Source organism: Haliotis rubra, unplaced genomic scaffold (assembly GCF_003918875.1).
Source record: "Haliotis rubra isolate DU_JTF1 unplaced genomic scaffold, ASM391887v1 Scf1031, whole genome shotgun sequence".
Lineage (NCBI taxonomy): Eukaryota > Metazoa > Mollusca > Gastropoda > Lepetellida > Haliotidae > Haliotis > Haliotis rubra.
In genome coordinates, this window is record NW_025764928.1 from 9,435 (window position 1) to 24,461 (window position 15,027).

Consider the following 15,027-nt stretch of genomic DNA (forward strand, 5'->3'; position numbering starts at 1 on the left):
GGCCGTGGTTCAGGTATACTGTTACACCAGCACAGCCAGTCCGTGGTTCGGGTATGATGCTACTCCAGCACAGCCTCACCGTGGTTCTGGTATAATTCTACACCAACATAGCCAGTCCATGGTTCGGGTATAATGCTACACCAGTATAGCCAGACCGTGGTTCGGGTATAATGCTACGCCAACACCGCCAGACTGTGGTTTGGGTATAATGCTACATCAGCACAGCCAGACGCTGGTTCGGGTATAATGCTACACCAGCAGAGCCACGCCGTGGTTAGGGTATAATGCTACACTAGCACTGCCAGGTCGTAATTCGGGTGTAATGGTACACCAAGACCGCCAGACGGTGGTTCGGGTATAATGCTACATCAGCACAGCCAGACACTGGTTCGGGTATAATGCTAAACAGGAACAATAAATCCACAGTACATGATGTTACACAGGAGACATCAGGCATGCTTGGGGTGAGATGAGGACAGACAGGTTGTTGTAAGTATGTAAAGTTGCAGTCAGCCGGGACAGTCAGGTCGTCTGTTTATCTTTGACTTAAAACTGGTCCACAAAAGAACTGCAGAGGTGAATGATGCTTTTTACTCCTTGTCGGTGTGTAACCAACTGGCAGTTATAAAGCGGCTTTGGGAAGGTATTGCCTTTTTGTTGTTTTATTTTATGGCGAATGTTTCTTATGTTACAGTGGCGTACGGCATTTTAGGTTCTCCGATGTTTGATTAACACCGGACTGTCCCCTTTATCCAGCAATGAGTTGTGTAACCTTTGGCTTCAAACCAACTTTAAATGAATGTAGGTAGGTAAAGTTTTAGGGCGACCTTGGGCCTCAAAATCCCTATATACGCCCAACACTTAACAATCTGTTATAGTTATGTTCAGTAAAAATTATGTCATACTTCCCCACTTGAATGAAGAAGTCTAACACAGCTCTTTGTATGCAGCCATACATTATATTACCGCCAAGTATTGTGTTCATTGTAAAAGTAGTTTTAGTTTTGTTAAGCACAGTTCCTTTAAGAGCCTGACGTGGTGTTTCATGACCTGGACATTCAATGAGATAGTGCTGAACTGTTTCTTGGCAGAGTAATCAATTTCTTGTGTTGATGGCAGAGTTATCTCCCGTACACGGAAGGTAATAAAATAGCAAAATATCACAGTCATTGGGTTTGTGACTAGTGTCATGAGTGAATGACACTCAATTTCATTCATTCGTCACGCCGAAGGCCAGGGTTCGATTCCCCACGTGGACACACTGTTAGAAGCCCTTTGCTGGTATGCCTCGGCGAGTGAGTGAGTATGTTTTACGGCTTCTTTTTAGCAAAAACACCTGAAATGGACTTCACACACTGTACCAATATGGTTAATAGAACCCGGGCCTTCTGCGTGACAAGCCAACGCTTTAACCACTAGGCTGCCCCATTACCCCTGGGGCCGTGGGGTAGCGTAGTGGTTAAAGCGTTGGCCTTCGTCACGCCGAAGACCCGGGTTCGATTCTCCACATGGGTACAATATGTGAAACCCATTTCTGGTGTCCCCTAAATGATATAGCTGGAATATTGCTAAAAGCGGCGTAAAACTAAACTCACTCACTCACTCACTCATTACCCCTGATCATATAATATAAGTGATAAGATACACCTTGAAAGGTTATTTTATTAGATATCAGGAAAGGTTATTTTATTAGATATCAGGCAACATAAAACATTGAAAGCAAGACATTTATGGTTATTTGTTTCAGCACATCTTATATTTAGCACTTTTAAACTTTAATAAAGCAGATCATCTTTGCAAAGAAAAGCTCTCTCTCTCACATGGAACTGAAGGCATGTCCCGTGAAAAGCTTGTTGCTGTGACCGCCGAGGCACTCTGGTCGACCTCAAGCTCACCACGTCTTGGCTCATCCTCAGGACAGCCACATAGCCATCGACGTCGGAGAAACACGGAGTCCCCGAACTTGAACAGTGACCACGGTCAGATGGACGCAATGAGCAGCTCGTGGAGAAGGAGCTGTTTGGATGTCCACTGTCGGCGTCCTTCCTCAGAGACGGGCATGTCTGGGGACATGAAGCAGGAAGTTTAATCGTTAGAAGGTAACTGTCCTTTCAATTGGAAGTGAAACGATACATATTTGCACTGGCGTATCGTGAGATTTTAGGCGACGATACGATACACAAGGAAGTTTTTACTATAGCTTACTCATTCGAAGCCTCCAAATGTCTTTGTTAGAGAAGTATTGATACTCAACAAATCTCCACACAATATAACAAAAAATGTTAACACGATACGCATCGTATAGTGACCAGTGTATCGTGATACTGTGGTACGGTGACCTATTTGTCGTGATACTATCGTATAGTGACCTGAATATCATGATACGGATCGTATCGTGACCTATGGATCGTGATACTGTCGTATCGTGATACTATCGTATATTGACCTATGTACCATGATACTATCGTATCGTGACCTATATCTCGTAATACTATCGTACAGAGACCCGTGTATCGTGATACTACCGTATCGTGACCTATGTATCGTGATACTGTCGTATCGTGGTACTATCGTATCGTGACCTATGTATCGTGATACGTATCGTATCGTGACCTAGATATCGTAATACTTTCGTAGATTGACCTATATATCGTGACACCCTATCATATCGTGACCTAGATATTGTAATAATATCGCGTAATGACCTATGTATCATAATACTGTCATATAGTGACCTATGTTTTGTGATACGTATCGTATCGTGACCTATGTATCGTAATACGTATTGTATAGTGACCTATATATCGTGACACTATGGTAAAAAGTGACTTGTGTATCGTGATACTATCTGAGAGCAGTATAACGAAAACAAGAAACAACATTATATATCTGACAGCAGTATAACGAAAACAAGAAACAACATTATATATCTGAGAGCAGTATAACGAAAACAAGAAACAACATTATATATCTGAGAGCAGTATAACGAAAACAAGAAACGACTGTGATTAACTAAAGACACTGCAGTATTTCAATAAACAGGACAAGAAAGAACATGACCAGTATGTCAGATTGACAATGAATAATTGAACCACAATTGACGCGAAGACTGACAGTGAGTAATTCAACAACTTCCACCTCATATACCACATTTAACGCTTCTACAGTTACCAGATTGGGACCTGATATCGCATTTCCCCGAGTGCGAGACGGCTGTGAGACTGAATGTTAAGTGTTCGCTTCCGAAACAGAGAGACAGCGACACCGACAATCACATCTTAGCCCGTAGGGCCTCACATCCTTAAGATAGTTACTAGTTGGTCCCACCCACCAGTGAACGACACTGGGTGCCGTTGCACAAAGCGATCGATCCGTACGTTTACACAGACCTTCGACGGTCGCATCGCAAACGTTGTTTGGCACAACGGCACCCAAGAGATTAAGTTTCTTGATTCAAAAACGTAGATACGGTATATCAAGCACGGTTATGCATTTGTCTAACGTCATCTCTGTGGAAACGCCGCCGTTATATTGCTGGGATGTTGCTGTGGGCGGCGTATAACTAAACTCACTCACTCACTCTGTCGAAACAATTTGAAACATGCTGATACACAGTGAACCAAGCAAAACAGTTCGCTGTGGTAGGTTGCGTCCCTTAGAAGTGTTCGGATCAAATTGTGGTCCTCGCTTTTGCAAGACCGTACCCGCGCACATGGTACCTAAGTGGTAAAAGGCATGTCAATTTTCACTCAATGCACCATGCCTACTCACATGGATGTTACCAAAATGTGAGACATCTACCCCACTCTGCAACGGACAAGGGCGGCGGGGTAGCCTAGTGGTTACAGCGTTCGAAGACCTTGGTTCGATTCCCCACAGAAACACTGAAAGTGATGCAGATCTCTGACGTTTACCACTTTGTGGTACACGACCGTTGTGCTGACATACCTACAAGCAAAACATGGGTGGACCGGGATTCGAACCCACAATCACAGGTTCCTGGGGTGTCCAAGGGACGCAATTCTACACAGACAATTGCGTGAGAAAACTGGTAATCCGTGACCCAATTGCCAAAACAAAGGCCAAGAGTAAAGCATTTCTTACCGTAGTGCTTGCCGTCACCTATTGTCCAAGGCCATGTGGTCGAGAACGTAGACTTGACCCATATTTCCACCGACTTCACGCTCGGGAAGAGTTGTCCATTATCTTCAACCGCACCTGTACAATTGTACATGTGGTTCTTTATTGGCACATGTAATATAGTCTGCTATCCAGACAGAAACAAATATACCCAATCCAGACCCTGCAAGCCTAGAATAAATGGCAAGTCCAGATTATCACTGCTTCATGGGGTGATTTCTAATGTTTGATGGGGCGGTGGGGTGGCCTAGAGGTTAAAGCGTTCACTCGTCACGCCGAAGTCCCGAATTCGATTCTCCGCATGGGTACAATGTGTGAAGCCCAAGCCGTGATATTGCTAGAATATTGATAAAAAGCGGCGTAAAACTAAACCTACTCACTCCCTAATGTTTGAATTCAGGGGTAGTCCCGTCAGTGGTAAAAATCTTTACTTGTGTTATGAAATTCCAAACAATTGTAGCTCTGCAAATTTGTTTGGTCTCTGAAAATAAGGAAAGTCTGTGGGCTCTTTTTTAATTCTTATTTTGTAGTTTTTAAATTATGAATATAATGAGGAACCGTTTTTTCTATAAACAATGCCCATTTCAGAGACAAGATGTCAGGCTAATATGAATACATCACATAATGCTATACGTAATATTTCAGCAACATCACAACGACTTATAAATGACCGAGTCATCCGTCATGATTCGAGTTTTCAGCAACCCATGCTTGTCGCAAGAGGCGACTGACATGATCGGGTGGTCAGACTTGCTGACTAGGTTGACACATGTCATCGTATCCTAGTTTGGGGTGGAAACAAATCACGTGTCACCGATTGAGTGAGTGAGTCGGTTAGGGTTTAAAGCCGTTTTGACCAGTATCCAGGTATAGCACGGCGTGTCTGTTTTTAGTGGGAGTAAAACCCGAAGCGATGTTGGTCTCAGACATTCAGCACTTTGGAGACACCCACGATCGCGGTTTGATGCTTGCAAACCTAAAACCATATTTGGGGCGACCGGGATTCGAACCTACAATCATGTTTTAAACAACAAACAACATAATACATACATGAGTTGTTACTGTCAGTCGGTATCGGGTTCTGCGCAGGAGTTGTGACGTAGGTCCCCGCCAGGAAGGAAAGGCCGGCCAACAAGATAAACGTCCGTTCAGGAGGTTTTAGCATGTTCGATAGCCTCATCTGTCAAAAATACAAATGAAACCGAGCTGATTCACTCACATCTATTTACGTTCACACAAGTACTTAAAACAAACAAATATGAATGAATACAACTAGTTTCATATCGACACAGCGGGTAGTACAAGTATACACTTAAAACATATTCTACAGTTTACATGTATACACAATGTTCCCATCGTCGAATGACATTCTCTTATCGGCTTTGGCAATATTGCTGAGTGCATACAAGCAAACAAACAAACAAACAAATGCTCAAGCAATAGATGTCGATGAGCACGTGCGTTGTGACCTGAAAGCTAGAATGGTCTTAAGTGTAGAATAATCATAAATATTCATCAGTGGGCTATTCTACACTTCTAGATTTAAGGTCACAACACACGTGCTTGTAGTTTCTTTACACAAGGTGGCAGAACAAAGAAAGCAAGGATGTTTGTTTGTTTGTTGTTTAACGCCGCAATCAGCAATATTCCAGCTATATGGCGGCGGTAAGTAGATTATCAAATCTGGACAAGACAATCCAGTGATCAACATCATGAGTATCGATCTACGCAATTGGGATTCAATTACATGTGTCAACCAAGTCAGCGATCCTGACCACCCGATCCCGTTAGTCGCCTCTTACGACAAGCATGGTTGCTGAAGACCAACTCTAACACAGATCTTCACGGGTCGCCTCTTGGAAACAGCAGAGGTTCATGGGCCCAATCGCAAACCGAAATCTCATGGTTCTTTTATTGTCAAGACAGTCAGCATGTATTCAGAGGGTTGGATATAACCGACTTCATAAATATCGTATGAGCACTTGTGCAAATATATACTGAGAAAAGTGATACTTTCGTTGCAGTGACAGAAATTTGATATGTTGACTGCAGTGACAATATCACTTTGCCGGAACTACTTTGTGTCTCAACACAGTTTTTTTATCCAGAATCTTGTTTCACAACACGAAAAATATGTATTATTATATTACATGTAAATATGTGCATTACACAAAATGCAATTGGCTAGAACACCTGGTCATGGGATGACCAACCTAGACCGGTCAGTTGATCGCCCACTCATTCAACGCACCCTCAGTGCTCGCCTCGATTCGTGCTTGAGTTACGACCTTTCTGGGATTAATAAGTTAAATAATATTTTATAAAACTGAATGCATATAATAGATAGAATATTTCATGTGGCTGGTGAAACATGGTCTATCTGTTATCTCGTGTTATTACTCTCCGTGGAAGATACTGCAGTGTAATATTTTTACGTCAATATTACACTAGTGTAATGCCGCTAGACGAATGACGTCATAATGGTTTACAATTATGACGTCACAATGCTAATACATCTGTCACAATGGTATTAGACCTTGCTTAACTCGCGGAAAGTTGAAAGTCATCACACTGTTAGTAGGCGGTTTCTATCAGTTTATGTTGGAGAGTAATAAACAGAATACTCAACTCACTTCCGTGAAATACCACTTTTATTAACTCTTTCAACACCAGTCAACCAGAGGCATTTACTGCCATGACACCGAGTTCCCAGAGACCCTGAGGTCATAGATGAAGCCTATGTTTATGAAGGAAATTATAAGCTTGTAAAACGTTATTGCTACTACATCCCATACACCATTTAAAAGATCTAATCCTACTGTTGATAAATATGAAGTTTATTTTTATAATATTATTCAAATAATACAACTACAACTTAAATAAATGTATTTTTGAATGAAAATGCAAGCTTACATTTATAACGTCCAGATAAACCACGAAAGAAGCAAAAAACTATGGCGATTTTTTTCCATTTGTGACATGTGATAACATGCCCGTGCCTTTTTCTTTTATATTTTCATTTTTACGTCATCAGAAAATTATTATAAAAAGATTTCTTAAATAATATGTATGGTCGCCTATTTCCCGATATCTGTGGCTTTCCGCTCGGTAACATGACATAACAACGGAAAATACCTCCGTTTCGAAGCTTCGTATGCATAACATGCGAGGCGAATCGTTTGATGTCGGGCATCGTTCGAAAGCTCTGAACATCAACAATATCACTGTACCCTTGCCAAGAGTATTTTCACAGTTGTAAGAAGCGATTTTATTGGATAAAGATTGGTTTCTGATGACGCTTTTTCGCCACAGTCTGCTATAAGGGTCGTGATTGGTCAAAATCAGACACGTGACCTAAGGCAGCCAATCATATTACGGCAATGGATACCGTCCACGTAAACGAAACACTTCAAATTTAGACAAAAGTTTTGGGTAAAATAATGCTATTCTGAACATATTAAGCAAGAAATCGCTACCTGTACGTAAATTATGGAACTTATTGGACGTATCGTGCTAGGTTATGACCTGTGACAAAAATGCTTCATGTATATATTTTCGCATTAAACATCGTGTCCGAGCGTGAAGATTGAGGCGGCGAAAGCCGAGATGTCACTCGTCAGTGACTTGACTTGCATTACATGATCGCACAAAAAGATAGAAATAGTAATTTTATATGTACGTTTGACAACTTTTATGAATGTTGTTGTTGATTTTATTCATTAGTTAATTCAATTTATTTAATGAATTCCTCGAAACATCGTTACTTTGCTCTTTCACAATGTTATTGTAGACCCGCTGCCGAAGCATGTGTCCGAGAATCGTTGTTTTCAATAACATTGCGAAAAATAGTTTATAATTTTAACTCTGCTGATAATATATGATAAATTGAAATTTAATAAGTGTTTTCAGACATTGTGAAATGTGATAGATTTAATATATGAATCATAAGTCAGGTAGGTTCCTAAAATTATGTCTCATTTTGACGTGACTACTGCCTGGCCGCTTAATCGGCCTCCGGTGTCTGGGGACTCATAACGTTGTGGCCGCTTAAGCGGCCTGCGGTGTTGAAAGGGTTAAACTCGTGAAAGATTTAGTATCAAACTCGCTTTCGCTCGTTTGATACCAAATCATTAACTCGTTTAATAAAAATTGTATTACACGGAAGGTCGTTTAGTATGCCGCTCGTGAGAATGTCACGTTTTTCACGTCACTTGACACACTACACACATAAAATATAATCCATTTACGTCATCCGAGTGGCATTATTGGCGTCATTTTAAATCTCGTTGTGACGTGATGTCGGAATGACGTCAAAGGTGGAGATTTGGTTTTCTAAGACGACGGCCGTAAGAGCATTTTCCAAAAGAGGAGCTCAGTGAGATGAAGAAAATATTACGCAGTAAAGAAATTATTACACTCGCATGCATGTAGGTCATACTGACTTTACACTTGTCGGAGGGTAAAACAAAGTACGTGATCGTGATCGAGACTACCAGTTGCCACACTTCCTTTTTGTGGGATCTGGCGATTAGGTGCCTTACTCTGGGAGTGCGGGCCCGAATCCCGTGTAGAACTCAACTCCAAAAGACACTAGAATCTGGACTATTGGTAAAAGCGGCGTAATACCATACTCACTCACTCACTTACCACATAGCGTTGTACTTGACGGGGAAAGCGTAATTCCATATATACTTGCCATCAAAAGTTTAGACTCACTTAAAACACGTACTCACTATGTGGTATGCACATATATAATTATATATATTGGTTCCCCCAAGTTAGTGGAGAAATCAATCTTCGATGTAACCACACACGCACACACACGCACGCACGCACAGACACAGACACACACACATATATTTATATATATATCTGGTTACATCGAAGATTGATTTCTCCACTAACTTGGGGGAGCCAACTGCAAAGCTTTTGCAGTTACTCGTTTGGTAAAAGTCAATATGACGCACACTCTCGTACAGTAACCTATGTATTATAGTTGCAGATCCCCAGATAACCGCCCACAATAAAAGTGACATAAGCCATCGAGTTATACGACCAGATATAAATATTACAAAGACCGATATGAAAGGCTGACTTTTTAATTGGCGAGGATGGTCTAGAATTAATCATAAACCTGGACTCTGTGAGTTGCAGCGTGTCAATAGCATCCACAATAGGAATAGGCGAAGGGATGCACACAGACAGACAGATACTCTATGTGGGACACGAGAATACAGCTGTACAATACACGAGCCACCCTGTAAGAATTACAATCATACTTTAATTGTTTATTTTTGGCGTTCCTTAACATGAGACATTATTTTGCAAAATATTACTAATTTCTTAATTGATCCCATTTTATTAGAGTGAAAAAGCTGAGTTTTCGGGTTTCTACAATAGTAGTTGTTGATATCTAAACATATATTATTCCATGAAGGACAAGTAAATAAATATGGAAACGTATTACCTATATAATCGGAATCCAGGACAAAATCCACCCCAAAATTGCAACCTAGGACAAAATCCACCCGGACAAAATCCACCCCCAATAAAATCCACCCTGAGAAAAAAAAACAAACTAATGACATGTTTAGTCACAGAAATGAATTTTATTCATATATCAGTCATTCATAATTGATAACAAAAACAACCAAAATACATATGTAAGCACATTTTTGCATATATAAATATGACACATTTTCACATTTCACATTTATGACTCATTCATGCATCAATACATATATTTTCACACATTCAGACATATCTAAGACTAAACATCTTGCCACCTTTCAAAAAACGCAAACAACGGCCGACGCCGTGGAGAAAGTCCTCTAGTGTCTTGTCCTTCGTTGCGTAGGTCTTGCACAGACCTTCAAGGCGTTCTTGGAGACGTTTGGTGGTTGTTCTCGTTCTTTCTTTTGGGGGCTGACCTCTTTCGGACCTGTAGATGGCTGTACATGCAAGACCGTTGTCTTTTCTCAGACAGTCGATGAGTCTCCACACAGTAGGGTGGGAATGTCCTATCAGTTTCTTGAACGCGTGGTTCCAACCTTCGCACACATTGTTTGTTCGAGAACCACCCTCAAGAGTGATCTCATGGTACCGTCCATAAACCAGGTGTCTGCTGACGCCAGGTGTTGCAGGGTGGTGTTGGAGGCAAAGGCGATGACACGGTTGGGATCTTGTTAGTTGTCATATATCAGGAACGGCTCGTCTGTATAACTCACCTTCAATTTTCAAGTCTGCAAGTGTTGTAGGATTAGCAGGAAACTGCTTGGCTCTGTGACGCCGGAGATCACGTTTGACGGAATCAGTTTCCCCTAAAGCTGCTCTAACTTCTACTGGATGGGTAGTAGCGGAGTCTAGAAGAACCTGGTTCGGTGTCTCTCGGGATGTACAGGCCTTCTGCTTCATCTCTGACCGCAACTTGAGGGCCACGGTAGCGCTGGGGTCTGGGGTGTGGCAGTGGTCGGTAGTCCGTACTTCATTCTTCACTTCCATGTCTGTGGTCACTGAACCCTTGCAAGAAAGCGCTTTCCGTTGGGAACACTCCCACCTAATTGTTGACTTGCTCTCTTTCTTCTTTATGTATGAATAACCCTGATATAGCAACTTCGAACCACCCTTGTTGTTCCGTATCACTTCCATGATGTATGGTGAAGTTGCATTTTTTGACACAAACTATATATATACATGTACTTTTGAAGCCTTTATCTTAAGTAGATGATCTCAAACTCACTTAAAATAAACAAGATGATCTCAAACTCATTAAAAAGTATGTTATATCAAAACATGAGTATAAAGGGCTCCAATCAGGCTTGCAAAAAACATCTTAATTCTTTAAGGGGATTACGTAATGATCAAAGTGTGATACAGGAAAGTAGTGATCAAGATGTGACAAAAGGAGAAACCTTTAATGTTTGAAACAACATCTAGGAACAACAGCCAATTGGGAAAACGTAAATGCTATCAAAACAATGCTTGAGAAAAGGAACTTGATCAAAGATCAGGACACACTAAAACAATTTGAGAAGGGTGGATTTTGTCCATTTTTTTGTTAAGAAGAGGTGCATTTTGTCCGGGGTGGCAATTTTGGGGTGGATTTTGTCCGGGTGGATTTTGTCCGGTCACCATATAATACATATATGCACTAACGTCAGGCATGAATGATCTAGTAGGGAGAAATCGTTATGATATAGTAAACTCTAAAATAGATAGATTTAATGAAAGACATTAAAGGTCACATGCAACGTAAAACACAACTTTGCAGATTCTGATACTTTTCGGTATGGACGTACCGAAACAAATCATCAAAAAATGCAAATTCAACTTATAAAGTTGAAAAATAACGCGATGAAAGAAACCGCGCGAAATCGGAGGAAAACGGGAAAACGGGTTTCAACAGCTGGGCTGCGCTCATAGCATGTGCGCAATGAAATAGGTTCGCGCAACTTGGAAGCAGGCTGTCTGGTGAATACTCCGTGAAGGCTTTGGTGTGAGCTATTTTCATAATGTTTTGTTGATATCTCACAGGCGCGAGCTTTTTATATGTTATGACAGTAAATAAACTGTTTATATGATTTCATTTGTCTATTTCACCACACGTTCTTCTTACCGAGTCACTTTCTCAGTTCGATACTTAAAAGCAATGTCATTATTTAGCGTTGACACAATTTCTAACTGTGATATAGATATGTCGTTGTCACAGACAAAACTCAATGTCTTGTTTTATTGACACCTGTGTGTCTGCCTGCCTGTCTGCTAATGACAATATTCAATACACAACTGCGATCACTGACCACATGCAATTTGAACTTAACACCAATCAGGCTATACACCATAAAAAAACGCATTGATTTATGGCCCGAGTTCGGTCTCTGTCACATTATGTTATTACACAGACAGGCAGGTGTGATACTTGAACACATGACATGTTATGATGTCTGTTGATTGCAAAATGTTATACACAAAAAATGAGCATTTATTTACAAAACCCAACATCTATATATATACACACACAATGAGCCGTGAAGGAACATCTGCTAATGAACCAGCCGTTACACTTGAGTGCACACCCACCCGCTCTGACTGGGTTCGGTATCCCGGCTGCTTCGTTTCGAGGGAGGTAAACCCAAGTACAAAATATTGCACTTTTGATTTGCGATTATACGCGTATAATTTTGTTTATTTGTTTTTTCATAATCAGCAATGCATATTATATGTCATGAAGAAGTGATAATTGTGTTTTAATTATGTTTGATTTTTTTGTTGCATGTGTCCTTTAATGATTTCTACTTTTTTAAAACAGTAAACGTTCACATAATTGATTACAAACCATGTTAGCTCCAAATAAATAGATTTTAGTATAACCTACTTGATAACATTCGAACTTCAAGGGCGGCTGTTATCCATAAAAAGGTTCAGTTAACCAGATTCAACTGGCAAATATGAACCTGAAATCAAACATGTCCCCTATCTAGACAGACGTTTTAAAAACGAAATCTAAAACAATACACCGTACCTTATATCAGGGTTCCTCTCCGTAGGTGATGTAATCGAAACGATTAAGCTTGTGTTGACGTCTGTAGTTGACGTCTGCTCAGTGAATTGTAAAACAGGAAGTACAAGTCATGTATTGTGACGGAAATTTTCGAAGGTCGCGATGATCGTTATATAATACGGTTTTAAATGACATTTAGAAGTGATACACATAAGGTAGAGAGTTTCTAACAGATGTCAACTTCTTTATCATGAGGAACACAACGTTTCAGAGTGTGTCCTTACTCCTTCATCGGGTGAATTCACCGAAAATACTCTCTTCCGTAATATAACTGCTATAATAATCTATGGGAGGGGCGGAGGGGTAGCCCAGTGATGAAAGCAATCGCGGTTGGTAGTCCAGTGGCTAAAGCGTTCGCTCGTCACGCCGAAGACCATGAATCGATTCTCAACACGGCTGCAATGTGTAGAGCCCAGTTCCGATGTCCCCTGCCGTAATACTGCTGGAATATTGCTAAAAGATTCGTAAAACTAAACTTACTCACAAATCTACAGAAGATACAATTACCTCAGCGCTAAGATCTCTTTGTGGAATGAGTGCCGATGAAAGAATTGGCCAGGACGAAACAAACCTATGAGATAATTTGATGACTTTGTAAAACATATAACAGTGTCTACTTTTCAAACCGCCAAAGCATTTGCACACTATCGGATAGTAAATTTAATATTCTACTACATTCATTATCAGGGTCGTCATAACATTATTGCTCCCGGTAAAGCAGTTGCTTTGGGGGCGTGCTAAATATAATCTGTTTCATGTCATCTAATTATATATATTTATTAAATATAAGTTCCTTATCATATGACTGTAGTGTTGTTTATGACTGCTATCTGGCTGACAAAACAAATTAAGCTCGGAATAAATAAATTAACTGACTGCCACTATAGTCTGTTTGGCTCAAAAGTAGACCGATGAATTGCAATCTAACTCGAAAACTAATAACCATATAATACTCAATAAAACGCTGATCATAATCAAAACATCAGACCAACTCTGTGAATTTAACAAACTATCACTAAAATTTTGACACAGTTCACAATTTTTTACGAGTGAGGAGTGCAAAGAGAGGAACAGCCAGGTGTGCGAGAGAGTGGAGACGGCACAGCACAGGCTAATGAATCAATAACTTTGTGGGCACTTGTGCACGTGCCCCACGTACACCTGGCTGTTATTGATTCATTAGCCTGTGCTGTGCCGTCTCCACTCTCTCGCACACCTGGCTGTTCCTCTCCTTGCACTCCTCCCTCGTAACAAATAGTGAACTGAGCAAATATTTTAATGATTTAAACAACTTTTTGATTTTTAGGACATTAATTCTGCAAAAAAATCACAGAGTTGGTCTGATGTTTTAATTATGAACAGTGTTTCATTGAGTATTATATGTTTAGTAGTTTTCGAGTTTGATTGCAATTCATCAGTCCATTTTGAGCCAATTTAAACGGTCTGTCAAAACAACAAAATGGCAAAGTGTAGAAACTATACTACCTCACTTATATCATGATATTGTAGTGCAACAGTGTTATTCATTGTGTTACAATGTCCCATGTGTATCACATTGTACATGTTGTCAGACAGTAAGGGATAGTGATGTGGTCTGCTTTCGGACTTGATGCAGAAAACTTGAAAAGTCTGGTAACCAGGATTGAGTGAGTGAGTGAGTGAGTGAGTACGTGCGTGCGTGATCATTCACTCACTCAGGCACCTTTTAGCAACAGTCCAGCAAAAATCGAGGCGGGGGACACCAGAAATGAGATTATGAGACTGACATCTTAATCTAACAAACAGCCTTAATACATCTTCAGGTAAAATATCTGAAAACATGTATGATTCAGCTTCCAATGGATTTTTAATGGATTTATAGAAGGAAAGATAATGAGACTTGTTTAGTCTTGTATACCAGTCTTGAACATTTATCTCAATACAGCGTTTTTAAAATGTGGACATAAATAGGAAATATCGCCACTCTTGATTTATCCACACATATGAGAAACCTGTTGTGAATAATAGTGTACGTACATGGGAGACCCAGTTCTGACCCAAATCATGTTGCTGTAACATTTGATAGCATGCTGCAGGATATCGTGAAGGGTGTAACGGATTAACCGACACCAATATATCTAATACAATTGCCATAGTATCTTACACACAGATTGTATCTGCCAGTATCACCCAAAACTATGGAATCCTGGAAGGGACATTGTCGCGTTGTCGCATTGGCGCCCTCTTAAATACAAGCAAAATTAAACAAAACGCAACACGCGACATCGCGACAAAGCGACATTTCGCCTATTTGTCGCATTGTCGCGATGTCGCGTGTCGCCTTTGAA

The 15,027-nt window shown here is 40.5% G+C and overlaps 1 protein-coding gene across 1 annotated transcript; it reads right to left on the reverse strand.

The window, feature by feature from the left end:
• Positions 1 to 1,644: 1,644 nt before the first annotated feature.
• LOC124272878 lies at positions 1,645 to 12,778 on the reverse strand. The gene is made up of 4 exons (XM_046708100.1): positions 12,662 to 12,778; positions 5,191 to 5,320; positions 4,105 to 4,218; positions 1,645 to 2,063 (listed from the first exon to the last, which is right to left on the reverse strand). Exons 2-4 carry the CDS (start codon positions 5,318 to 5,320, stop codon positions 1,981 to 1,983), a joined length of 327 nt encoding a protein of 108 aa, XP_046564056.1. The 5' UTR covers positions 12,662 to 12,778; the 3' UTR covers positions 1,645 to 1,980.
• Positions 12,779 to 15,027: the final 2,249 nt, after the last annotated feature.